At 38.9% G+C, this 28000-nt stretch overlaps 1 protein-coding gene across 1 annotated transcript; it reads left to right on the plus strand.

The window, feature by feature from the left end:
* Positions 1-27994, plus strand: ttc12 (tetratricopeptide repeat domain 12). The gene is given in 24 exon segments (XM_036560802.1): positions 1-130; positions 424-587; positions 2999-3029; positions 4310-4387; positions 4491-4612; positions 4776-4835; positions 5217-5288; positions 5425-5485; positions 9142-9204; positions 9207-9329; positions 10361-10430; positions 10879-10967; positions 13850-13878; positions 13880-14019; positions 15099-15191; positions 16184-16247; positions 16327-16461; positions 16710-16802; positions 16983-17051; positions 18249-18350; positions 19657-19756; positions 19900-20125; positions 22691-22756; positions 26979-27994. Coding segments are annotated over 24 exon segments (2112 nt in total). The 5' UTR covers positions 1-72; the 3' UTR covers positions 26983-27994.
* Positions 27995-28000: the final 6 nt, after the last annotated feature.

Consider the following 28000-nt stretch of genomic DNA (forward strand, 5'->3'; position numbering starts at 1 on the left):
GGTTACAGGTGAAGTCGGGGAGAGAGTGCTGGTCACAGACAGTGTTAAATCAGTCTTCATAGTTAAATAAGTATGGAGCACAGCGAGAATGAAGATTTGGAAAAGTTCCTGAGGGACGTTGATGAAATAAGTAAGTGTGTTTAAGTTTTATAACGTGCCCCAGTCTGTTTTGACTTGAGGTAAACATCACTGCTACATGGCTAGCTGCTGTACGACGTTGTTAAGGCTTAATCTGAATTGCTGGTGGCTGACTGTGCTAACTGGCGCTGACTTTGTAAACAAAAGCTCCATGAAGTATTTTAATCTACATTAGTGAGACCTGTAACGTTACTTATAGAAAAGATAGATAAGTATTTCTCTTATAGTATCTCTTTTTTTAACGTCAAAGTAACGTAAATACAACTTTGCCTTTGCGTGTTACAGATGCGTTGATGAAGGAGCTGAACTCCAGTGATGTGGCCGCTCAGGAGAGAGCTGTAGAAAAGGCAGACAAATTTGTTGCCTCTTTTGAAGAAGAGAAAACATGCAAAACTCACCTCAACAGGACAGTCATAAATAAAAACCCCACGTCTGATAGCGGACCAGTGGTAACTATATTTGTATGGATCTAGATATGTGCAGTGGTGGAAGCAGAGGTGGGTAGAGTAGCCTATAGCCAAACTAGTAAAAGTATTTTGAGCAGAGGTAAAAGTACTTTTCAATAACAGCTGGAATAGAAGTACAAAAGAACCAGTTACTTACTGATTAACTTCTAAAATTGCAGTTGAACTTCTTAGTGCGTGTAAATCCAGCATTTGCCAACATAGGAAATGACAATGGCTATTCTAAGTGCTGTTCTTCTCTTTTTGATGCACTCTTGCTCTGAAAGAAAAATGATAAACCTCAAAAGTAAGATGTGTAGCATAATGGTGTAATGTAGATGCTGTCATCCACACAATATAATACGGAGCCCTATTGGTGATATACCACATTAATAAAAATAATGCGTGGCCACGACTTAGTGAAGTATGGGAATGAGATAATTAAGCCTTGACCACAGCCTAATAAGATGATGATGATCTCATCATGCAGGGATATAATAATATAATAACATTAAACAAAACGTTACTACTTTAAAATGATTTTTAGTTAAGTGTAAATTACTTTCCTCACAGTATACGTGAGTAAAAGATCAGAATGTTCAGCAAAGTACCAATCTGTCAAAATTTTAAACTTCAGCAAGTGTAACCAGTTACTACCCACCTTTGGTGGTACTGACATACATGCAGTTAAGTAAAATATTGATGGAGTTGTACCTTGTATTTTCAGACCAACGTCGTCCCAAAGTTAGAGTATTGCTGTCGGAATAAGACGAAGACACATAAGCTTCTCGCAGCATTTCTCTTTGAGTAACAGGAATCAGTCAAATGTAACCATCATCGTTTTGAGTGTGATCATAAATTAAAATGGGTGTATTCCACCAAGCCCATGGTGAATGCACTGACAAATCAGAATGCTTTTTTTGTGTTTATGATTGGTTGGCCAGTGAAAAGCAACACTGCTTTACATTGCTCTTTTTTTTGTAATGTTATGTGACCAGTATATGACAAATTGTATCTAATGTGACAAAGTAGATTTTAAGCACTGTCCACTTTGGCTGAACATGCTGGGTAAAGTTGGACATCTTTTACAGTCCGTGTTCTTTATGGCTACTGTTTTCTTTTAAAAGCTAATGTATCATAAGAAAAGACATCATAAAGAAAAGATGGAGCTGAAACTTAATGGAGATGGGTCAGTGGACCAACTACAGAATGAAAGGACTGGAGAACAGTATAGAGGTCAGATTAAGTGAGGGAAGAAGCTTCAGCTGCAGTTCCTTACCTGAGGATGGAACATGATTTTCCCCCCAAAATATTATTCAAAGTTAAGTTAATGATTATTGTTAATCCAGTGACATGAATTAATGTGTAGAATTTTGCTGTACTGCCAGAAGGTATTAGTAACTGTCCCAACTGCTGTCCCACTTTACCTGAAAAAAATAGTTGAAGTGAAAAAACTGTGTCTCATTATGTTGCAGGGTATAATATCCAAATAAAAACTATATTCAATACAGTTTTAACACATTTTCATTAAAGAGGCTTGTAACGACTCACATAATCACAAAAGAAATTACAGATGAATGACAAATTAAAGGAAAACCTGAATTAATGAGAGGAAAACATAATAAATACAGATGCAGATAACATCCTGCCTTGCTCTGTGGCATGCATAAAAATGCAGAGCAGGCCCAGCTGACCCTGATTTTGGATCAAGATGGCAAGAGGAAAATATATAAGAGACTCTGAAAGAAGGTTCATTGTTGGGCATGGATATTCTCCACAAGTGGGCATGTGCATGTGTGGTAGGGAGCTTTTTGCTGGCATGAGTCCACGTGTCTTCACAAATCAATACAAAAGTTACACATTTATGCTGTGGCTTTCACAGTCACTAGATTTCAACTCAGTTGAAGACCTATGGGAGATTTTGGACTGACATGTTAGACAGCCCTCTCCACCACCATTACCAAAACACCAATTGAAGGAATATCTTTTCCTAAGAATGGTGTTCCATCCCTGCAGTAGAGCTTCACAGACTTATAGAACCTTTGCCATTAAGTATTTAAGCTGTCCTGGTAGCTGAACAAGTTCAAGAAGTTCCACTGCGGTTCTATATGATATTAATCAGTACTTGAGTATTCCTTCTCAAGTCATTTATTTGGAGCTACCTTCTACTTGAGCCTTGATTTAATTGAAGTAGAAAGAGTTTTACTTCAGTATTTATTAGGCTGCTCTACCCAGCGCTGCATGCTTATAAATCCTAATAATCAGAGGTTTTCCACAAACTCGTTAGAAAGCAGCGTAGCAGCAGAAATGTACTATAATATTTGATTTGTGTCAAAGTCTTGTAGTCTAATGAAAAGTATAATGTCATGCATTTATGCTTTGCAGTATATTAAGCAAGGTCATTTTTTGATTTCTAGAATACACTGTTTGAACCCCACCAAAGTCAAGGTAGGTTTACTGTTTGCTGTGTATGACAGTCTAAACTGTTTTTCAGCTTATTTTCAATGCCATTTGTGCTTGAAGGTTCAATACTGTTTGATAATTTACTTTTAACACAGGCGATGCCTTATGTTTGGCTTAGAGCAGGGTTTCTCAACCTGTGGGCCGTGAAGCACCCTGTAGGTGCCTGCGGGCCTGTACTAAGGGGGAGGCAGTAGTTTGTAGTGGGCCAGTAACATCACTTTAAGTCATGTAAGTAGTTGGTGAGCCAGAGACGGAGAAGTTTCAAAGGGCGCTTTCACACCTACCTTGTTTGGTGTGGACCCATCAAATTTTTTCTTTACTTAGCTCCTTTGCTCTTAGTGAGCACTCCACCCATACTCAGGTCTGCAATGGACAGCTGAACCTGCTCCAGCAAAACCTGTGGGTCTCAGTCCACTTCCAAGCAAACCCTGGTTCAGTTCACTGCTGGTGGGAACGCATACTATGATGAAATGAAGGAATTCATCAACAGAGCTGGCTTTCCTCTTCTTCCAGCAGTACGTTGGTGCTGTACTGTTAGCATAATCTGCCTGTTTTAATGTACACAAGCTGCTGTAAAATAAAATAATAGTGAAGAGATGCGTTTGATTTTGACTTGTGGATAGGAATGTATTTTTAAACTTAAGAACCAGATATCAAGGTTTATTATTATTGTTTATTGTGACGACACTAATCACAAAGCCCGGTGAGTGGAGTGAGGTTTGGCTATTTGAAATGAATCACAAATACCCTCAAAACTAACGAGACATCTTGAGACCAAACATTTACTCCTGTGGAAAAGTCAGTGGAGTATTTTCAGTGAAAACGTGATAGACTGCAGCTCCAAATCACAGTTGAAATCCACCTTGCACATGTCTATTCTTTTTTCTTTTTCTCCCCTTTTAACATCACTGCACCTATATATTTTTTAAAATGTTATGTTTTTTAACATAACTGCAAATCTTGGTTTCTGTTATTGAACCGAAATGGACAGTGTGATCTTTTTCATCCCTTATTCTCAGGTTTTTTTATGTCAGCACTTAAGAAAAGAAAACAGAAAATTGTATTTAGAAAAGTTGATTTTAGTTTCCTGTGGGCCGCTATGCTTTGTAGTTATAAACAGGTGGGCCTTGGGGTGAAAAAGGTTGAGAACCCTGGCTTAGAGGATCAATAATTAATTTTTCAGTACACATCTAGAACTTCTAGAAATCAGTGTGTGCTTGTGTTTAGATATTCCTTGGCTTCTTTTATTCCCTCAAATTCTTCAGAGAATTTCATGAAAGCTTTAGAAAAAGACGCAGAGGAGAGAAGGAAGAGGAGGCATGTGAAAGAGGAGCGGGCCAAAGGTGTGTGTATGTATGCGAGATGCTCATCTTGAAATCACTCCAGTGTTATCTAGCTGAATTTACAATCGCAGCTTCACCGTCATTCTCCCTATTTGATGTGCAGCCCTGAAGGAGAAAGGAAATGAAGCTTTTGCCCTGGGTGACTATGAAGTGGCTGTCAAGTTTTACACTGAAGGTCTAGAGCAGCTCCGTGACATGCAGGCCCTCTACACAAACAGAGCTCAGGTTCTCAATGTCACTCTGTCTCTGATTTTTTCACAAGCATTATTTCTTTCAAACAGCTGGTTATATAGAGTTATATGTACAGTTATATTCTTAAAATAATGCAACGTGTTCGTGATAAGTTAATGTTTGCCTCTTATGTACTCTATTCTGGCTGATCACGCAGGCCTTTATCAAGCTGAAGAAGTATAAGGAGGCCATAAGTGACTGTGAGTGGGCCCTGAAGGTAAGTGTAACTACAAGTAAACGTGTCAGAGGTGCCCACTCATTCATCATAATGTCAGCTCAGGCACTGCTTCTGTGATCCCCGTCCCATTTGGGAACACGCAAGGACAGCATTCAATGAGCAGAACGGTTGTTCAGAGAGAAAACTGGGTTGAAGTCAGGCCTTGTTCTTATAACCTGTGCTAAATCACATTAACCTTCTTTTCTCTCCAGAATACTCTTTACTTCTTTAAAAAAACTCTTTACTTGAAAAACTTTAATGAAGATACGTGTTCTTTGCCCAGCTTCAGAATAGAACCTTGTAAGTTAATGATGAATCCCTGATGAAATTTTCATATATTCAGGTGACTAATTCATGTTAACGCTTTGATCTCGTCCACAGTGCAATGATAAGTGTATTAAGGCATATGTTCACATGGGAAGAGCACATCTAGCACTGAAGAACTTTACTGAGGTAAGAACGATTGGCTACACTTGAATTCTCACATGATTGGGATTTTATGCAGCGTTGAGTTGTCATATGCTTATCTTGCTGGCTTTCTTTCCAGTTAATGTCAGTTTTCTTTCTTATTATCTCTGTAATTCTTCAGTCCAGGCTTTGCTATGAAAAGATACTGGATATAGAGCCAGAGCGTGAAACCCTGGTAAAAGGTAAGACTTAAAAATACTATTAACATATATCCCATAGAATACAAATCAGTATCAGACAGTGTATGTGCTATATTGTCACAGTCAAGTTTACCTTTCATTCAGTACCTCTCATCGTATATTTAATTTCCAGTCAAAACAACTATTATGTACAAGGTATTCATTTTCAGGACTTCTGAGAAAACTAGATATAAGATAATCCACTTGCATAAGGAGGGGAAAGTCAAAGGAAAATAAGGGAAAAAACAGGAGTTTCCTCCTGTCTGGAGTTTAAAAATGACCTGGTAGCCTGACAAAACTGTCTCCATCAGATAAGCCCTCAAAGCTTAGAGAGAGGAGATAATCAAGCCCCACTTTTGCTTCAGATCTGAAAAAATATCCACAGATGTTTCTGTCAATCTTTCTGCTGTTAGAAGACAGATCAGCATGTTGAGTCTGAAAGGATGTGTAGCTGTCTAGAAGCTGTTACTGACAGAAGGAAATAAACAAAAAAGAAGAATACTTGTCATCTGAGATTTGGAGTAAGGTTTTATGCACTGATACATATCATTTGTAATTTAGATTACCTGAATCATGAGAAGCAGAAAATGCTTTGCAATTTGCAAATCAAACAAAGAAGCTGCTGGTGTTCTCAGAACAATGGACTGTCCACCCCAGAGTCCAGAACTCAACATTACTGAATGTGTTTGGGATTATTTAGATTGTGAGTAGCAGAAAATGCAACCAACTTCTAAGACTGAACTTTGGAGGTGAAAACATCCCTGCAGATTTCTGAAAGCAACTTTCCTGAAAAGAATGAAAAAAGCTGTAAATTAAGGAAAAGAGTGGACACTCTAAACACTCCAAAAATGAAAAAAAACAAACAAACATATATTTTCTGCTTTTTTCTGACACTGAAAAATGAATAATTTGTGCTTAATGGTTGTTTTGACTGGAAATAATGAAAAGAATGGTGGCCTCTAACTTTGACTCTGTACTTCAGTCCACAGCTTGCTCATTGTTTAATTCAAGCCTTCATGCGGTGCTGCCATGACAACATGAAGTCTCTCTTTCTCTCTCTCTCTCTCTTTCTCTCTCTCTCTTTCTCTGTCTATACATACATCTACCTGTATCTCTCTCTCTGTCTGTACATAGTTTGATAAAGGATTGCCTGAAAATGCATCATTTGCATATTCAAACATATTTGCTTGAAAAATTGCCACTTGACCTTTCTTTCTATTTTTGCATATCTGTCACACTTGAATGTTTCAGATCATCGGACTTCTTTGCTCAGTCCTACATACCTATGTGAATAAGTAATTGCCCCCTTAGCTGCTGAGTAAACTAAAAAAATGGCGTCCATGGGAGAGTTGCAAGGCTCAAACTACTGTTGACCAAAAAGAACACAAAAGGCCCATCTCGCATTTGCTAAAAACATCTAGATGACCCCCAAGACTTTTAGGATAATATTCTGTGGACTGATGAGTCAGAGGTGGAACTTTTTGAAAGACATGGGTCCCGTTACATCTGGTATAAAGCTAACACAGAATTCTACTATAAGAACATCATACCAGCAGTCAAACATGATGGTGGTAGTGTGCTGGTCTAGGGCTGCTTTGCTTCTGCAGGACCTGGAAGACTTGTCATAATTGATGGAACCATGAATTCTACTCTCTGTCAGAAAATACTAAGGGAGAATGTCCTCCAGTCATTTTGTGACCTAAAGTTCAAGCGCAGTTGGGTTATGCAGCAGGACAATGATCTGAAGCACACAAGCAGGTCCACCTCTGAATGGCTCAAAAGAAACAAAATTAAGGTTCTGGAGTGGCCGAGTCAAAGTGCTGACTTGAGTCCCATTGCTGGGACAAGACCTTACATGGGCAGTTCATGCTCAAGAACCCTCCAGTGTAGCTGAATTAAAACAATTCTGCAAAGAAGAGTGGGACAAAATAACTTCACAGGGATGTAAAAGACTGATAGCAAGTTATTGCAAACATTTGATTGCAGTTGTTACTGCCAGTAAATCTTTATTTTTCAGTAAACAGAATGATCATTTAAAAGCTGCATTTTATGCTCACTTGTGTTGTCTTTATCAAATATTAAAATTAGTTGGATGATCTGAAACATTTAAATGTGACAAATTTGCAAAAATAGAAGAAATCGGGTGAGGGGTAAATACTTTTTTTAAAGCACTGTAACTCCTTAGACCATGTCTTTAAATTTTAATCGAACTGAGGGTTATGATGTTGAGAAAGAGTGATTGACTGAAGTGAGCACTGTATGTGGGTGAGACCGTAACTTCACCCACACTTCAGTTTCTCACACTCCTAACTACATAACTTGCAGTACTGTACAAAATTCAGAGACCACCAAGTTATTCATTTTTCAGTGCCAGGAAAAAAGCAGAAAACATATGTTTGAAAAAAACATTAAGCATGTCTGTCTATAAATTCTATTAGTATTTAATTTATCTGTTCTACACCACAAAAACTATTGAGGTCTCCTCACAAAAGCTGCTCCCAAAGGAGTCACTGATGTTATCTTAGCCTTTAAAGAGATGCTAACATTTACACAAACTGTAACCCAAACTCATTTTAACTGCTTGTGAATTTCTTTTTCATGTGCATCTAAAATGACTAAAAGAGAAATTTTTAAGAAGATTAGATATAAAATATTTTACTTGTGTAAAGAAGGGAAAGTCAAAGGAAAATAAGTGAACAAACAGGACTTGATTAAAACGTATAGAAAATGGGACTCCTAACAACCATGCAAGATCTGGTAGACCACTAAACCGGTCAGCATCGGGTCCTTTCGCTGTGAGAAAATGCAATGCTATGTCTCTGAAAGAATGTGTAGCTGTCAAGAAACCATTACTAACAAAGGAAACATTTGCACTAGAACACTGAAACTGGCCATCCAAGCTGTGGAGTAAGGATTTAAGGACTCATGGTTCTAAATTTGTCATTGTAAAATGCAACCAACTTCTAAGACTGAACTTAGGTGTGAAAAAATATCCCTGCAGACTTCTTTGAAAAACTGAAAGCAAGTCTCTTGAGAAGAATGGAAGCTGTAATAAAGGCAAAGTGGTGACACACTAAATACTGAAAAATGTAGTATTATATTTAGTTGTAGCTTGTTTCCTGACACTGACAAATTTGTACTTAATGGTCATTTTGAAATTAAATAAATGAAAAGGTTGAAAAGATTGATAGGAATGGGCAATGTGACAGTATTTATTGTTATTGTGTATATGCGTATTTAAGATATCTTCACTACTTAAAGAACACGGACCAACTGCATGTATCATTACAAAAAGAGAACATAACCCTGTTTAATTTGATTTAGTGCATGTGTAATGTTAAATATAATTATATTCACAGTTCTTAATAGTATTTTTAAATGTGGCACTGTAGGTACATTTTTGTCTCTTCCAGCTTATCATACCACAGAAAAATGTATATGATACTCATTTTGTATTGTGAAAATGTCTATAAGTATTATGAGGTTTGAAGGGCTGCATTGTTTTTACAGTGGTCTTTGTCCTGATATTGCTGTTAATAATTTCAGCCTTTTGTAGAATTATCTTTATGCTGCTGTTTTGACCTGATACTGATACCAACTAACATCTGTGCATCACCAGTCAGAACTACACTGTTTTTCTATCACTGTCATACCTATAGATTACCTGACACAAGTAGATCTGGAGGAGAAGAAGAACTTTCAGGAAAGGGTAGCAAGACAGGAGTTGAGAGAGGGTAAAGAAGGGTCACGACGGTGCCTGACTTGCTGAAAAAGCTGGACAGATCCAGTGAGATCAACCTGTACTACTGTGGGGGAGTGGAGCTTCTCTCGCAGGCTATCAAAGACAGTGAGTGCTCATAATGCTTCCTTCATGAGCTTCCTCCTTCACTTCCTCACCCCTGCAGTCGTATCCCAGCCTGTATCTCACTCATCCTGTCAGACAGTCTCAGTTTAGCCAGAAAGAGCACATTGTTCAGCTGGAACATCCGATGCATTTAGTCGAACAAATTTGGGCTGAATATGTGCCTATACCTTGACTTGGTGTTGTCTCAGCAGACAAGACAATATTTGTTGTGCTGGGGATCAATAGGTAGAAGAGCGGGGGGGGGGCTGGGTGTGGAGGTCTCATTGATCTCCTCCTGTGCGCTTCATTAGCACTTCATGATGAGGACACTTTTATACGCCTTCGATGCCATTAGGAACACGTGGGCCAAGGCAAAAACCTAATAAAGGCAGCCGGCTACATTTTTAATAACTCTATTATTGGATTTATGCACCTATCAACATGTCCCTGTCTGCACAGCTCCGACTGGATTATATCCCTCAGTGGCTGCCATTAGATCTTAGAGTACTGCACAAATGGAAGCTGTGTGACATCTAAAGAATGAAAAGCCACATATTCCTATAACAAAAGTATTTAAGTACTTACTAGAAGAACTACTTGGCCTAAAGCTTAAAAAAGAATGTGATGCCCAAGTTAACTGGAGTCTTTTGTGTTAATTCTATTAAAACTATTTTTTGTGTTGGTAGTCATCAATGGACGCAGGCCATGTCCTGAAGTCAAAGTCCCACAAACTGTGTAGTCTTGAAAGCTTTCTAAAACAAATAGCCCGCAGCCAGACCTCTGGACAAAGAAGATACCTGAATAGGCCTTTTGTGGGCTAATTTCTTTCCACAAAAGGTGTACTGCTCTTTGCGAGATAAGAGTGCTGGCCCTGGTTCCTAATGAGTTTTTGTTTATTTCACTTTCCCTCTCTGACTCTTTTGCCCTTCACTATAAGAGATTATGTTTCTGAGGCCAGTCAGGGTGGTTTGGTGTTGATATGTGGCTCTCACTACACACCTGCCTATGCTAACAGTATCTTCTGTTCCTCTTAGGTACTGGGCAGACGTTATTCCGGTTAAACAATGGCTTCAGTATCATCGCTGGCAATAACGTTGTAAGGAGGTAAGGTTGCAGAGGAAACGCTTCTGACAGCCCGCGATAAGTCTTGACCATTTGGAACACGTTCACATAATGATATTCTCGAGCTCTGCTGTTAATTCCACTAGGACCTCAATCCTTTTGATGCTGCCGCAAGTGAAGGCGTTTACCATGTGTCTTCATCGCTGTAAATTGTGTGCTGCTGGGCCTTGATTGATTGCAGCCTTAGAAGTCTCAGACAGCTTTCTTCATCAGTACCCTTGTTGTGGGCAAATTGTGAAACAACAGTATATGAATTAACTCATTTGAATATGTATCAAGTGTCAGGCTTATGTTCTTAGGTCTAGTGGGTTTTCTTCTAAAGTGTGTTTAGTTGTTTTTGTTGTAATTCAGCATGATTTGCAGCAAGCGCTGAGCGTGGAGAGGTGCTTTATGATTCCCTGCACCTTTATCTGTCTCTGTCTCTCTTCAGCTGTCTTGCCCAGACTTCTAAAGAGCCATACAGCGAGGAGCTGTGTGTATCTGTGCTCAGATTGTGGAGGGTGGTTTGCTGTGGAAATGGTAAGTATTGCCGTTTCCACTTTACTTTTGAACTTTTTGTATTTTGAGTTTCCTTACAGTTTAATGGTAGCTGCTTCCCTATTTTCAGGTAGTTTATTTGCATTATATGAAAGCAGCATCAGGGTAGCTTTGGCAAAGTCACAGAGTATTATTGAGTGTAACAACTGTTACATGCCCAATCGTTTGGCAAAATTTAGAGACCTGTTATTCATTTTTAGTGTCATAAAAAAAGCAGAAAACATATTTAACAGAAAATTACACAGGCCTCAGCAATCTTATTCAATTTTTCAGTATTCAGTTTGTCCTTCCTTTACCTTTATTACAGCTTCCATTCTTTTTGAGAGACTTAGCCTTAGGTTTTCAAAGAAATCTGTATGAAGATTCTAACACACTGCCAAAATTCAGTCTTAAAATTTGGTACTTTCTGCTTCTCACCATCCAAGTAATCCCAAACACATGTACTGTTTTAGTGGACTGTGGGCTATTAATATAACTTATATAACTCCAGTTTTGGAATCTCCTGTATTATTTCTTTGATTTACCCCTTACTTATGCATGTGGATTGTCTTAAACCTGGTACTTATTTGTCATTTTGACTGGAAATTACATGAATGAATGGTGAGCTTTGATTTAAAAGTGTCCAAGTGTTTGTAGACACCTGCTCATCCAACATTTCTTGAGAAATTAAGGGTATTAATAGAGAGCTTGCCCCCCTTTTGCTGTAGTGTCAGCCTCTACTGTCTGGAAAGCATTACAGTAGATGTTGGAACATGTTCTGTGAGGATTTGATAGCATTCAGCCACAAGAGCATTAGTGAAGTCAGGTACTAACGTTGGATTATTAGTTATGTATCACAGACACCACTCCTGCTCATCCCAAAGGTATTAGCGGGTGCACCATTAGTGCAGACAGCACAGTTACACTGTTCCACAGCCCAGTGCTGGGGGTTTTACACATATCTAGCTGACGCATGGCATTGGGCATGGTGACCTTTGGCTCATGTGTGGTTGCTCCAGAGTGTCCCATTTTGTCAGCATTGGTTTCCTATGGAGACTAGATAAGCTGTCAGTGCTCAGTTGAAACCCTGTGGCAGTAATGGGTGCACCTTAAAGGGGTATTTCTGACCTAAAACTAGCATTTAATATGTTAACTGTCATACTACGTAGTGCATCCCTCAGCTTCATCGGTTTGACCGAATTCATGATTTTGGATTTTTTTTGTGTCTTCATTCATCAGTGTTCTCTCACTACAGTACCTAGCATGCATGTTGCAAATACGTCACATGACCATTGGGAAACCCACCCCATCACCACAGAAATAAAGAAATACACTGAAGTACCACAGATGTAGAGGCTAATAAATATAAATGTAACGTTTGCCTTTCTATTAGTTATGTTAGCTATCTGGCTTCCTTCTGCATTAGCCAACTATTGGGAAAAACAACCACCCCCAAAGTGCTTGTAGTTTTTCAAAAGTTCTTCCCAGTTCTTCTCCCTGTAGAGACTACAGCTCGGGGGAGCCAAACCAAGGACAGCATGTGGCGCAGCTTGAGGTTCAGTTCAAAGGCGAATCACAGAGCTCGGCTCTGTTCTGTGCTGCTTTTAATGGGGCATCACATCGAGGGGAATGGGAATGATAAGGACCGGTAGAGTGCACTGCATAAATATGACCTCATCAGTGATTAGCCTTCTGCTGCCTGTATAGATAACAGGTCTATAGGCATGTTTCCAGTTTATTAAACTGTTTAAGGTCAAACTTGTGCTCAAATGGTGTCTTTTCTGTATGTGCAGTTTTATGAGATGGTTACAGGTTTTGAAACCTGACAAGAAGTGATAGAAATGTTATACATGGTAATAATAAAAATAAAAATAAGTAGTCATCATAGTGTCTATTGTGCATGTGCCTGTAATTTTAAGGTGCTGCTTACTTGCTTTGACTAGCATTTTGTGTGTTGGAGCCAGGGGCATTGGCTGGGCATGTAAAATTTAAACCTGTAAATGTGCAGCTGGCACTTTTTTATTTAATATAAGGATTTAGACATCAACAGAATGTGCAGCGAAAAAAATGTTTCCTCAGTAATGCCACTGTGAAAGTCCTCTGCACATCAGCCAGCTCTTCAACATGTCTCCTCTCAAATGTCCGGCTAACAGAGAAGCTGATTCAGAAGCTGAATAGTGATTCAGTAAAACTCTTCTTGCCTAAAACCAAACAAATAACAATATTTTAAATATAAAAGAATAAGCTAGAAAAAAACATTCCATTTGGGTAATTCTGTGTCCTGATAACCACTGTTAGAGCTCTGCAGCCGGATGGCCCAACAAATATTGGGTAAACATTTTATCACGTACAGCTTCGAGCTCGGCCAGACTGGTTTTCAAATTTTTTTATGTATAATGTAAAAATAATGTAAACTAATTTGAGGTTTTAACTTAAAACGGCAATTAACCTGGCTGCATTTTGTTTCATGTAATTGTATTTCAAATGTAACACACCTTGTTTTGTTAACTTACTTTTTATTACATGTTGTGAGAACTTGAGAGATTTTAGGCACTCAGTTTTTTTTCTTGCACTGTCTCGCACGCACCTCTCTCTCTCTCTCGTGCCACTCTATCTCTCACACTCTTTCTCTCGCACCCGCACTCTCTCTATAGTGCTGCTCTCTGTCCCTCGCTCTCTGTCTGTTGCGCCTGCACTTTCTCTTTTCTTTATCTCATGCGCAAGTGCACTCTCTCTTTCATGCTCTCTCATTTGCTTTCTCTCTTTCTGTCTATCATGCAAATGCACTCTTTCTATCATGCTTTCTCTCTCTGTTTTCTCTATTTCTGTGCCCTACAACATTCTTGTTCTCATTTCCTTGTGATGTCAAATGCTGTCAATTACAGAGGAGAATCAGCTGCTGTTACTGCAGTGTTTCCAGCACAAGAGAACAGATTGTCCGGTTGTTAGCCTCACCAGTGTCAGCAATCCAGCAGGCGTGCTTAACATTGCTCTGCATGTACTCTGAGACCCAGCAAGGGAGACGCTTGGTAATTGAAAATCTCAGTCTGCACAGGTAAGAGATGATAAAACACACATGTTGAAAAGAAATCAAATACACTGTTAAAAATAAAGATTCCTGAACAGTTCTTGGCTTGGACATATTATGTTACCTTTACATTACGTGGAGGCTCTTTGAAGGTTCTTAACATTTGCACATCACATTTACAAAAAAGGCACAACCATCCATTGAATGGTTCTTTACGGCACTACAGTGGTTCTTCTATGGGTTCTAATATCACTTTTTTGGCACATTTTATCACAAAGAATCTTTGCCAGTTCATTACTGATATTCTTGCAAAAATTCAAAATTCTTTGTATTGTAAGTTTTGTAAAAAGTAATGTTTAAGATATTGTCTACTTAAATATGCAGAAATGTACATATTTTTGGATAATGTTAGAAATAAAATGCTAATTTCATAGTGAAGGCACACTTTGCAGAAAAGATTTTAAGGAACAGATTGTTGAAATCAAGAAAACACGATACACTGTTAATATATAAGGTTATTGTAGTACAAAATCTAGCATAAATCAAGCTATGGGCAAAATATTAGGAAATCCTTCTGTGATTACATTTATGATAGGGTGAGGAATGAACTTGGAAAATTAGACAAATGCAGGTATTCTGGACGCTGTGTTTTTATGTAAATGTTGTTGTTAGTACAAGTGAGGTATAAATATTTGGATTCTTCAGTCAGAATCTAGAAATGAGCTTTTTAGTGATATATGATATGATGTGGTTGTGGCAGTGTGGGCAGAGCTGAGCCTTGATATTAAATACAGTTAGACATGTCTAGACACTGAAATACACACATTTGTGTTGAGCTTTGACATTTTTGACAGTTTGAGAGAAGAGTTAAATGAAAAATTAGACCAAAGTCATCACTGATGCCTGTAATGTCTTTGTGGCTTAAGAGTACAATGAAAATCCACCAACAATAAAATAAAAATACTAATTTTTATATCTGGTGTATGAATGAGTTTCTGAATTAGTCTTCTCTCCATAACAGATCTGATGTTCACCACACCTTTAATTAAAGTTGTTTGATGGATCTGCTTACAGAGTACGACCCATTTTCTCGCTCTCACTTGCAGGATGGTGGAGAACTTGATGGATTGCGTATGTAAGGATGTCACGTCAGGAACCATGGCACTCACTGTTCTGGAGAACTTGGCTGGAGAAAATAAGTAATGCCCAGTCAATATATTTACTTCCACTTCACACCCACTGCCCTCCCTAGCCACAAATTTAATGGATTCTAGTGAGGCACAGAGAACAACAGCTCCTTCACAGTAAAAACAGCACATGAACCCCCCGACCCCCCCAAAAGCAGCATTACATGCGCATTCATCATAGCCAAACATATGAAACTGAGACGTATTCAAATTCACTCAACTCAATAGCCAAGGCCCCCTGAGAATGCAAAATGAACAGGTTTGACACTAAACAATCCATCACACTTCAGTGTCCCACCAGTCATCTCTCTGAAAGAGAGGGACCTTTCTGTCTTTCACAATCCATTCAACCTCTAATCATAGCTGTAAAGGGTGGATTATGCTGTGGGTTTTAGTCATCTTTTGGCGTGATGAGTTGTTGCAAGCAAAATTCCATATTCATGTTCGAATCTAGAGCTTTAGGTCTTTCAGTGTGACAGGATCAAGGACAGATGATTAAGTACCTTCAGATGTACTGACATAGGAATGTCAGTGCAATAAATTGAGACTGTTGTTTATGGACTGTTACACTGTGGAGCAGTTTGAAAGATGGCAAGGTGTGTTGCAGTGTACGCTAACCTTCACCTGGACATCTTGGGCAATCAAGGTTCAGCCACAAGCTCATTGTATAGTTGGTGTTGTTGCCATCATGAAAGACTGTATGCCACTCAGGACGTCAGTTATTTGTGAGTCACTTCACAAGCAAAAGTAATATCCTGGGTAAATTGACTGATAAAGAGTCAAATATTTAATCTGAAAACAGAGTCCTGTTTTCTGCTTGCAGTGGGCAAGTGCACAAGTCAGTAATTCAAGATTTAAAAGCTCTGCCTGGATCAGTGCTCACAGTAGGATAATATTTCTGGTTGACTTCTAAGCCCAAAGCTCAGTGTGCAGGTTAGAGGGTTATGTGAGGAACAACAGAAATCTAGGCTTATATTTGAGTCCTTTTGTCCTTTTATTTGCAGGTTTCAAATGCAGTTCAGAGAGAACTTTACCCAAGTTTTTGCTACTCCTTTTGAGCATTTGCTGGTAAGGTATTTGATATCTTAAATCTTTCACATCTTAAAGATTTTATAAACGTTTCTGAAGTGTTTCTCTTCATGCCTAGGGAAATATATCAGCACCCAGCCAAGAATTGCTCCTCTCCTTAATTTCTGTGATTGGGGCCATGTGTCGGGATGAAGCTATTAGCAACAAGATGGCAAGCTGTGAAGCGTTTTGGAAGAGCTCTTTTAGTGCCATGGTAAATTTGATTTAATGCGATAACTTTCTTGACAGAAAGGCTCGTCCAGATAGTTTGTCCTTGAACATCACTGAATAATGTATAACGTTTTACAGGCTTGAATTTTGATGATGAGTTTTGAGCTTCTTTTCGCATTACATGGTGCAAACTGTGAAATATAAAAAAATGCTTTTGACATCACTACAACGTCACAGGACACACATTTAATTTTTTGTAGTGTCAAGATGAAATAATGTTTTTCGTTCCAGGGGCCTTGTGCTAGCTGTGAATACAAAAGCATTCTCTATCCACTCCTGGGCCTGATGATCAACATAGCCTCTAATCCCACTCCTGTCATCCAAGTAAGCAGGGTTAGGGGATATTGTTGGCTGAGACTGGTTAACACACTGATTTATTTAGAGAAAGGGAGGATGGTGGGCCGGAATGAACAGGACAGAATGTACTCTTAGTGTTTGTCTGGAGGAAACTGAGAGAACACTTGCACTGAGAGTTTGGTGAGTGTGTTGGTGTTTATCACACAGGAGCATGCTGTAGTGGGCTGCAGCAAGTGTGTGGCCTTGATGAGTGATCCGGACGGAGGCATCATATCGGTAAGTGGATTTGTGTGCTTTTGCCCAAGCCAACATAAAATCAGTTTAGCTCTAATGTTAGCAATCTCCCAGCTCCCATTCACGAAGAACAACTGGTCATTCTCAACTACAGCTTATGTGTTAATATGAGTCATTTTCTATGCTTCTGAACATACTAATGACCAATGATTAAGGATTAGATGCACGCTGACAGCTCTGCAGTGTTAAAATTACTCCAGTAGACCATCAAATTTCACTCACAACTGGAGAGAGGAAAAGATCAAGCTCCACTCTTGCTTCAGATTTGAAAAAAAAAAAAACACAGATGTTTCTGTCCGTCCTTCCACTGTGAGAAGACAACTCAACACTATGGGTCTGAAAGGATGTGTAGATGTCAAGAAGCTGTTATAGAGAAAAGGATATTTGCAAATCAAACAAAGGAGCTGGTGGTGTGCTCAAAACAACGCACTGGCCACACCAGAGTCCAGACCTCAACATCATTGAATGTGTTTGGGATTACTTGGATTGTAAGAAGCAGAAAATGCAACCAACTTTTAAGACTGAACTTGGTGTGGAAAAAAGTTGTGGAAAATTATCCCTGAAGATTTCTTTGAAAACTGAAAGCAAATCTGAAAAGAATGGAAGCTGTAATAAAGCTGAACGGTGGACAAATGAAATACAGAAAACTTGGAAATTAAAGAAATAAGGGTGGTCTGATTTTCGCATAGTACTGTATGACTACAGCGTGGTGAAAATTTGGCTTCCTAAATATGCTAATGTATTTTTCTTGGTTAGCAATAAAAGCACTGGGGAATTTTATTCGGGATGCAAGGAAGTATTTACATAATGGCTAATGTAGAGGCTCTAGGCATAAAACCAGAGACAATTTCCTCTGACTATGTAAATCAAGCTTCACACGCTGCATTCCTGGCTTTGCTATGTTGGCAGATCATAACTCCCAAGCTGTTTTTCTGCGTACAATTATGGTGAAACAGTTGTGCTCTGGCTCGCCTGTCTGTTGAATAATGGAGTGGATTGTTTACGTACCAGCTTTTCAGCACTCAGATAAGACCTGAACAGGAGTTGTGACAAGGAGTCACAAAGTACAGAGTGGCTGCAAGACTGCTTTAAAACGCTCTAACCATCTTAAGCGTGCACCTTGAGACTGGTGTTGATGCTACAGAGGATTGACTTTTGCACTTTTGTCTTTGGTTTCAGAGAGCTGCCGGGTTGCTGAGTGTGGTCCTTCCAAGGTCGGCTGCTGCCACTCAGGAAGTTGTGCAGCAAGGAGTGGTGAAGAGACTTCTGAAGATTCTGAAAGTAAGTCCAATAGCTCCAAAAGTCAGAACAGTACATGAAACGCTAATAAAACAGAAAACAGTGTTTAGTAAATTCTGTTTGACTTAATTATGTTTGAATTAAACTGAAAACAGTACAAAAACACAATATAACTTGCATTTATGGATGCAGTTATGAAAAGTGTTTATTGACAGTGTAAGGGGTCAGCCAGTGCCACCAGTCGCCAGCAGGGGGCTGAGTCGGTGCAGTAGGAGAGCTGGTGGATCTGAGTCAAAGAACTCCAAGTCCCAGAATCCCCAGCGCTAATTAGCACTGAGCAGTTACACCTGCTGGGCTCAACTTAAAAGCCCATGGCAGCAACGGTTCTCTGTTGCACCTTTGTAGGGGGGTGAATGGTATGGTACGGTACTGCAGACAGGTTTGTATTTGAGAAAAAGAAAAGAAAAGGAAAGACGAAAAGAGAAGGGAAAGAAAAGAGAAATTCAGTTAAAAGCAAAAGAGATCTGAAAAAAACAGAGAAGAAAGCTGAGCTGAACAGTCAAGAACTCAGCTTTGTTCTGTGGTTAATTCACAGGACTCTGATCTTTCAGGAACGAAAAGAAAGCTTCCTTCGTTCATGAAGGGAAAAGGTCTTGTAATCGATGTGTTTTTGTTTGTTTTTGTTTCTGTGTTTTCTTTGTTTGCCCTGTCCCACCATCATTTTCCCACTCTTTCTCAAAGTGGTTTCTCCATGTGTTCATACCTCGCTGGTAAAATGCAGCCACCACCAATACATAGATGGGTGGTTTGAATCTAGCACAGGCTGATGCCTCAGTGTATCACAAAAGCACTATCCCTTTTGTTCCCCCACACACCTTCTCCCCATATTAGCACAAACCATATTAGCACCCCCCCCAGCTCCCCACCATAACAGACAGTGGTGTCTGAAAGCTGTCCCGAGCCTACGTGTTGATATGTCACAGAAGCGTGCTGGTTTTTATGCACAGTGAGCCTCGGCATATCCTTGCTTATAAAGGACTCTGACTGCATCACCTGTTTAAATATTTTGTGAACATTTCAGAAAGTTCTAAGTCTTAAATTGCTCCAACAGGTCAGGATGCATTTACATTCTACATACTGTCTTAAATTTTTTTGGAATTTAGTTTTGTAGTTTTAGCACCTCTGACACATGCACACTGTGGGCTAGTTTTGTTTGTTGTGTTGGTTTTTTAAACAATATTTGAAGCCTGACAAAAGAACAGAATATTATTGTGATCCAGCAGACTATTTTTTGTTAAAGCTCTGTGAAGTTTGCTGAAATGATAAGTGCTTCTCTTCGTTCTGTCAGGTAGCAGGACTGACAAGCTCAAGATACTCCATTAAAGCTCTTGTGGTGTGCACCGCCTCCAGCCAGCAGGCCTGTGAAGAGCTGGTTAAGTTTGACAAGAGTGCGTATTGAAGGCCAGGGAAAGTGTATTTGGAGGGTGGTATAGAATACAATGTTCTACATTAAGTTTCAGTGACTGTATAGTGACTTTGTGTGTATGTTTGTGGGCTTCACCTTGTGTGGTACACACGCTTGTTTATTCAGAGCTGGTGACTGTGAGGAAGCTCCTGGGCAGCAGCGATGAGATAGTAGTGGGGAATGCAGCTCTGTGTCTGGGACACTGTTTGGCGGTGCAGGGAGCTGCTGCTAGTCTCCTCGGCACAGACTGTGTGTCGCTCCTGCTTCGCCACGCTGCCGGCGAGGCCACGAGAGCGGCCGTGCAGCAGAACGCAGCCATCGCTCTGGGGAAGCTGTGTAAGGCAGAGCCCAGGTACACCAGCAGCTAGACGATCCCTCATTCTGATTATAATAACAAATAGAGTTGACAGCTGCTCCAACCTGTGCGCATCACCACTTCCTTACCACTTTATACATTATTATATACAATGAAAAGCAAAGGTGAGCAATTAATAAGTAAATACAAAGTTACAGTTTGTGGAAGGCCTATATACTCTTAGTGCACCTAATGAACTGAGTAACCAGTTCATTAGGTGCACTAAGAGGTGCCCTGAAAAGACAGGCCTGCAAAGATTGTGGCTTTTTTAGGCTTCCTGAAAGATTCTTAATTGAAACATGTCATTAAATAATCATTAAATGACTCGTTTCAGATACAGTGCCAGTAGCACATTCTGTCACTTCTCCAGTGGGTCCCTCAGTGAATGTTGACTGGTTTAGCCCGGTTATGGTCTGTAGGAAGAATGAGAATTCATTTTTTATTCAAATGAAGATTCCACCAAAAAGCATAAAAATGCTAGAAAAAAAGGGAAGACAGTAGGCTATGTCAAGTTTTTCAGAGGTAAAAGTGAGTTAAGATATACTGGATCTGTATGGTTAAACTGTAAAGTCATTCAGAATGGCTTGATGTAAAATACTCTGTTCTAGAGAAACTTACAAAGAATTGTTTGCAGTGGTGGTGATAGGAACGTACATAAAACATATAATTTTAAATACATTCATGGTGTAGAGTTACATGCAAGGTGATATAAGGCAAAAAAATTCCCAGAAAAACTTTTTTTTTTTTTCAGATTTACCACTATTTTGTAAACATTACTTAAACTCAGAAGACGTGTAGGTTCACTGATGGTTTTGTATAGTAAATTAAATGGCTATATTTGTGTTGCAGATAATGTAACCCCTAGTTCCTATCACTGCTACTGTAAAGAAAATTGAGTCTCTAAGTTTATCTAGAGTGAATTTGCTTACATCTCAGCCACTGGGTTATACAGATTTCGAAAAAGCATCGGAATTCATCTTCAAAGCAAACAAAAAATAATTTGGAAACCATAATTATATTAATCAAACTAAGGAAATTGTTTAGTCACTCAACATTTAAAGCGGCTGGTTTTTGTCTTTAATAAGGAGGAGGTTTTAGGGACAGAAGCTACCAATTCAGATGAGCTAGTGCTAAAGCTAACACTGGAGCTAGTCTGTGCTGAGGAGGACTCATCTTTAAAAGGTTTTTTAGCAAATTTTAATGAAACTATACAAAGAATGGCATGTGCTTGAGTGCATTAATATTATCGTTACACACTGTCATTAAGAATGTGAACACTGCACAGTCCTATTTAATCTACCTGATTGATCAAGCTAACAGCAGCTAAAGTGTTAGCTTACTGATCTTAACATTTTTCTGTAATATTATTTATCCTTAGGCCTCATTAAAATGATTTCAGAAAATACAGTAACCCAGATAAAGTTTAGCTTGCCTTATAGCCAGTGTAAGTCTGTTAATGTTTTTTTTTCGCAGAACTGTGACAGATTTTCCACATAGCTTTAATCTTTTTTTCAGCTTCAGGAATAAAACAAACAGCAACACCCTCCTGCTGATTGAGATGGCTTATGTTACTCAGTATCACTTGTCCACCATTGCTTAGTCTGTTAATTCAGGCCAATTTACTGCCACTGCCATTCTTACTGTGAGTTTGTTAGAAATCTTTTTTTTTTCATGGTGGATGGAATATTTTTAAGAGGATTGAGTGGCTGAGAGACACGTCAGTCATAATTTTTAGTCAGTTTAGTCCAACACTGTTTAATCTATGTCTGGTAAACCAGGCCTTAGTTACTTTGTTAAGAAGTCAGTTAACACGGTCACATGCTGTCAGATACAGGGCATTAATTCATGGGGATGCATTTGAAATTCTTTTAACACTTCTACACTTTTGTTAACTGCAAAAGAAAAGTCTTATGTCTATTACATACATGACTGAGGCAGTTTGCTAGTATTAGGGCGTATAGAAATAGTCACTGTTTTAAGGTATTAGACATTTCAGCACCCTACTGTAAATTGACAACTGATTTACAGCACTGTCTAGCCACAGTACAGGATCAAAAGCATGCTCTCCTTCCTCCATATAGGTCTATTTTATGTTTTCGCAGTGCTCCACCAAAGACGTTACAACAATAAACTGATCTCAGACAGTGTGATGTAATTCAGTAGAAACTCTTGGCAGACCAAGTTTCTGCAGTGGAGAACCTGTCACCTCTCAGAGGAGACGCTGCCTTGTCTCTGACACACTTTGGCTGTGAGAGAGAGTCTGTTTAGGACAGAGTTCAATAACTAAGACCGGAATAGATGCTGGGAAATAAGCGTTTTAGACAAATTGGGCTATAGCAGGGGCCATACATCAGCCGAAGTTACCATGTAAAAATAAAATGGATCTACATTCAGCCTTGTTTATGTGCAAAGCAGACTGCTGATGTGACTTTTTTTTAAAAGCTTGTTTAAAGTTAGTGTTCAACCTCTGCATTTCTTTTCTTGTTTCAGGTGATTGTATAGCTGCACTGAGCAAGAAAACCATTTGGTTGTTTGATGACTGTGCTTTGGTCTTACTTGCAGGCACTTGGCAAAACTCAGGGAGCTTCACGGCCTGGAGATCCTTCACTCCTGTATGAAATTGATCACGTAAGCCCCCTCCTCCCATTCATTCTTCAAGCCCCAGCCACATGCAGACACGCAAACATGCACAGGTGCTGGGGCGCCGCCCTGAGATTTGCAACCAGGACAATCTTCACAGATAAACCTCCGCTACCCAAGGCCGGCCTTTATTATGCAGCTGTTCCCTGTATTCATTTTAATTAAAGGGGGTTGACACCGGTGCACTAGATTACATGCTGCCCAAGGACAATTCATGTTTCAATTTTCTTCCTTCCTGAATGACTGACTTCGCAAGTCTGTATAGTTTGATTGCATTTTCCTCTGTCTGTTGCCAAATGGAGAAATAATAGCTTTTTGTATATGGATTTTAATGATGAATAAACGTGGTTGTTCATTCTAATGAAACGGAAGCCTGGTAGTCTCTGGACACTGGTGAACAATTATGAGCCCATGCTCACAATTTCTGGAAATTGTATCATGGAAAACAATCTAGCAGATGCACAGGTTAGCAAATTTAATGAGCCTGCTCTCAAATAATCCATGCAGGAAAGTGAGCTGGAGTGATTTCACATTGGACAAGACCTCAGACTGACATGGGGTGGGGTGCCCCAACAAGCATAGTTTAGAGCTAATCAAGACTTGTTAATCTAGATTTTTAAATCGAGTTGTGTTGCACCACTTAATTTTAAACATGGATTAACAACTCTGCAATTAAAGGCTTAATCTTCAGTTAACTTTGTCTGCTGTGATGGGTTCAACAGTATGAATGTACAGTAACAACACTGCTCTCAACACTAATCATTCTTTATACTTTTTTTGCTTCATTTTAAGTGAAAATTAACAGCTAACAGGAGGAAAGGCAGATGTTTAAACAGACTGAGAATACTGCTTAAATTATATATAAACCCTGCTGATAATTTGAATCAAACTATTTTAATTACAAATACTCTATTAATCAGTAAGTTGCAGTTGTACAGGAAAAGCTCTGACACAGGCTATTATTAGAATAGCCTGTTCGCCTGTTCGCTATCTGCCAAGCTGTTCATGCTAGATCAAATATTTCAACAAAACAGTGTTCTTACCTGGAGTATATTTAGTCTGTCTTCAGCTGTTTTGTTCATTTACATGCAGTTTGTAACTGCAAAATGTACCTCAGTCATTGACATGACATGCATTTTTTTGTGCCAGTCCATTATTTTCCCCCAAAAATAATATAATAAATATGTGACATATATCAAATTATTCAACATTACCTGTTTTATGTGAAGCAATTTTTAGTGCATCCATATAAAATTCGTTTTAGTTTCTTTTTGTCTCCAAAAGTCTAAAAATATTAGGAAGTGCAACCATCCAATTAAGTAAACTATCAAAAAAGGTAATTTAGTTATATAAATTTTTAAATAAAATAGTTTGATTTTCATGTTTAAAAACTAAATTGAAACCTTTTAAAAGCACTCAACTCGCTGCAAAACTTTTGTCCGCAAGTTATTACTTCCTCAAATGTTACGTGGCAAAAACAAAAGCCTTTTCGACATGCTTCTACGAAAGAGGGCCCAGGGTATTGCATAAAGACCCAAAGTGACTTTCAAGGTGAAGTGCCAAAGTCAGTAGCCCTTTCACAAATTTTGAAAGTCATTTTTGAGTCATGGTTAGAATAGTTTACCATGTCAAGTGGTGTGACTATGGTGAAAACTATGTAAATATCTAATTTGTATAATAATGTTTTTACATAAACTGAATTTCAAGAACAAAGGGTTCTACAAGTGTCTAAGCAGATTCCTGTTTAATTCGAAATTAGTCTGAAAAGTCAGGTGGCACAACCAGTGAGTCAAATGGTGCAACCAGACCAGCACAAATATCTGAAATAGGCAATTAGAACTTTGTTAACACTAACTGTAAGATATAAAATGCACATGTATATGAATGCAAATACATATGCAGATAAAAAATGCATGTCTTTTTTAATAAGATTTTTAAAAATTGTAATTTTCAAAACCATGTCATTGATCCTTGTGCATTTGTAAGATCCTGCTACTGAGATTATTTCCTTCTATTTCAGTGTTGCACACAACAGCTACTTGATTGCTAATAGCACCGCTTGTAGGGAGAACAGTTAACCATCAGTGAGTGAGCATGTGAGTCATGAGCATGTCTTCTGAGGTCCTCCCCCCATATATAGTTTTACTTAGAGAATTTCTATCCTTCAGTGAACACCAATTTTTAAACACATTTTGTAAATTACAGCCACCTACATTGGAAGTTTAAACTTAATCCTAAATTAAGTTTGAATCTGTGTTTAAAGTAAAGGTGCAACATGATTTAAATTTTATTTAAATCTGGTAATGTACTGTGGGTTAAATGTAATCCTGATTATTTTATAACTAGGTTTAAAGTTTGCTACAACAGGATAAATAGATAAACCTTGATTTAGTCCAAGTTTGAGCTTAATCCATGTTGGTGTAACCCACTCATACTGCTGATGTCATCTGCAAGGAGTCTATTACTATCTGTAATAGTCTTGTCGAGCGTAGATAACAAAGATGACATCAGTGTTGTTTTCTTTGGCCTTTGTGGGATGTCAGTTTTCATTCAAGTGCAAAGCCTTGTTCTCAAACAGCACCACTGAATGATCGCAAATGACATAAAGGTGATTATAAAGTCAAGCAAGTCAATGTTTTGGGTCTCTGTGTCTAAGGGCTTATTTAACCAAGCCTCAGTCAAACTGCAAACTGAATAAGCTCATTAGTAGAACTCTGGAAAACTGGCAGGCCATGAATCTATTTAATAATGGATTATGTGAGTATTGGCTTATCAACGCAGCTCACACAAGTTAAGACACCGATGGAAAATAATACCCAGAAGATACATAATCAGAGTGATGAATGAAAATGTTCGCACAGAGCTACTTTTCTTGTTTTGTCAGTAATCTAATCTAAGTATAAATGAGCTGAGAGGGAGGCAAGCCATTCAGGATGTGATGAGCAGTACAATAGTACAGTGGTCTCTCAGAAGTTTCATGTTTACTGGGATTATTATTATGAGATTAAAGTAGCTGTTTTTATAGCATTGGAGCTTTTATAAAATGTTCTGTTCACATACAGCAGTAGTGGCAATAGAGGATTGGTAATTATGGAGTTGAGTTTTGTTTTTTTCGTGTTTGGACTTACAGGTATGTACTGGAGTTTGCTTTTTCGGATAGTTATTAGCTTTCATGATGAAATGTATGAACGTTGCAGTTGCAATTTTCACATTCTGAAGAGCAAAGAACTATTAGACTAAGTAAAATTGGAAATGAAGCATGCATTGCAAACATGCAAATGCAAATGCACTGCGGTTACATATTAATGCAGTTTCAATTTGCAATTTGATATCTGAAATATTTAGAATGTTAAGTTATTTATTAGATGGCCTTCACAACATGTGTCGTGAGAAACTTGATCATATGGTTGTAAAAAGCAAACCATATGTTATGTCTTGGACAAAAAAATATTTTGTGTTTAAGAAACATTTATATACAGGGGTGAGTACTGAAAATCCCTACTGTAGTAAAAGTACTGTAACTGTAATGATAATTGAGTACAATAAGTTGTTGATGAGATTACTTTGAGTTACTTTTTTGTATATCTGCAATGAGTTGGCTACAGTCCTGAGACTGATCACAGATCAGAGTATGCTCACATCCTTCTGTGAACTGGTGAACTACATGCATTTCATAATTAGATGATTGTATATAAGGCTTCCTTGTTTCCAGTGAAGTAGTTTAGAATCCCTGAAAGACTCTGTGGTTTGTTACTGTTAAATTATGGCTTTTTTAAAACAGATTAGTCTAAATATGGGCCATACTGCCCATTAGCCCCTTGTACATTAGCTTACATTAACTAGAGTAGCTAGCTGTCAGCCACTTGCAATATAACACACAACAGCATTTAAGTTGGTAGGTTTAGCTAGCTAGCTAGCCACAGCACTAACTACTAGTGTATTACTACTACTGGTGTATGTTTTTTAATAATTAAACAGTGAAGTAAATACATTATTAAAGATTAGCTCAAGTAAAATCACTAGAATTTGATTATACTAAAAAAATACCTTTTTATGGGGAAAATGTACTCAAGTACTATAATGAGAGTAAGTGTAATTTGATGCTTTCCACCTGTGCTTGTATCCAGAAAAATTGTAAATAGTTTATTTTTTAGCATAAAATGACAGAGATTTGTCTGCATTTTAAAGTTGTGATTGTGTGTTTACTCAGTTAACGCTCAGAATGAGGACTTTCAAGACTACCAGTCACTGCAAACTGAGAGCACAACCTACCCAGCTGCTCTGCCATCAACAGACCAAAACAACTCTGGTTACAACACTAGGAAAGCCTCCACCGAAAGCCTCCCTCGCCTCACTATGGCTCTAATCGCTTCTCCAGGGACAGATTTGTTCCATGCGCCACATGAAAGGCACCGCTCAACTACTGTAAACGCTATGACTGCTGCTGCTGAAGAGGTGATTAGCTCAAGAGACGAGAGGTTTGTTTCAAACCATGGGTCAGGTTTATTTACCTCAGGTGAGGATAACACGTCAGCTGTGCTGTTAGCCTCTGGAGCAGATCTGCCATTGATCTCTGAGGAGAAAGAAGGGGAGAGTGTTGTAACTTCGGCGCAGGCTGGATCTGGGCTAGTGATGAACGGCACCATGACGGCTGCTGCTCATCTGTCCAGAGGCAGGGAAAAGATCGCAGCTTCGCTTCACGCTCCACTTAATAGCAAGAATCAAAGAGCCGCAGAGTCTATTACTCTTTTGCCTGCAAAGAGCATTCCCATGCTATCAGCTTTTGATCCAGCAGTAATTGATAACCTTGGGGAGGCAACTGAGACAGTGGAAAGACAAAGAAAAAGCATAAACGAAAATGGGTCTCTGAAGTCACTGGGAACCACTAACCCTCTGAATGCCATCTTCACTGATGGAGAAAAGACTTTTGTACAAAAGGGCAGCCCCACAATAATTCGTCTGACAGCTGTGCAGAACAGAACACAGTTAGACACTGAGGGTAGTGCCGCTGGAGTTAAAATCGTTGCCCAAAAGCATGGAGATGGGCAGTCGGGCCAGAAAAATATGCCCACTCTGAGCTTAGTGACCCGTCACAATGCTATCTTTGATGTCGACACTCCATTACTGTTGGAGTCGTCTAGCCAGGAGGTAGTTAAAGAAACAGCAGAAAGCACTAAATCGCTCACCACCAAAGGCCACGCAAGCATAATGAGGGTGTACACTGATGCTATG

Source organism: Colossoma macropomum, unplaced genomic scaffold, assembly GCF_904425465.1.
Source record: "Colossoma macropomum unplaced genomic scaffold, Colossoma_macropomum, whole genome shotgun sequence".
Lineage (NCBI taxonomy): Eukaryota > Metazoa > Chordata > Actinopteri > Characiformes > Serrasalmidae > Colossoma > Colossoma macropomum.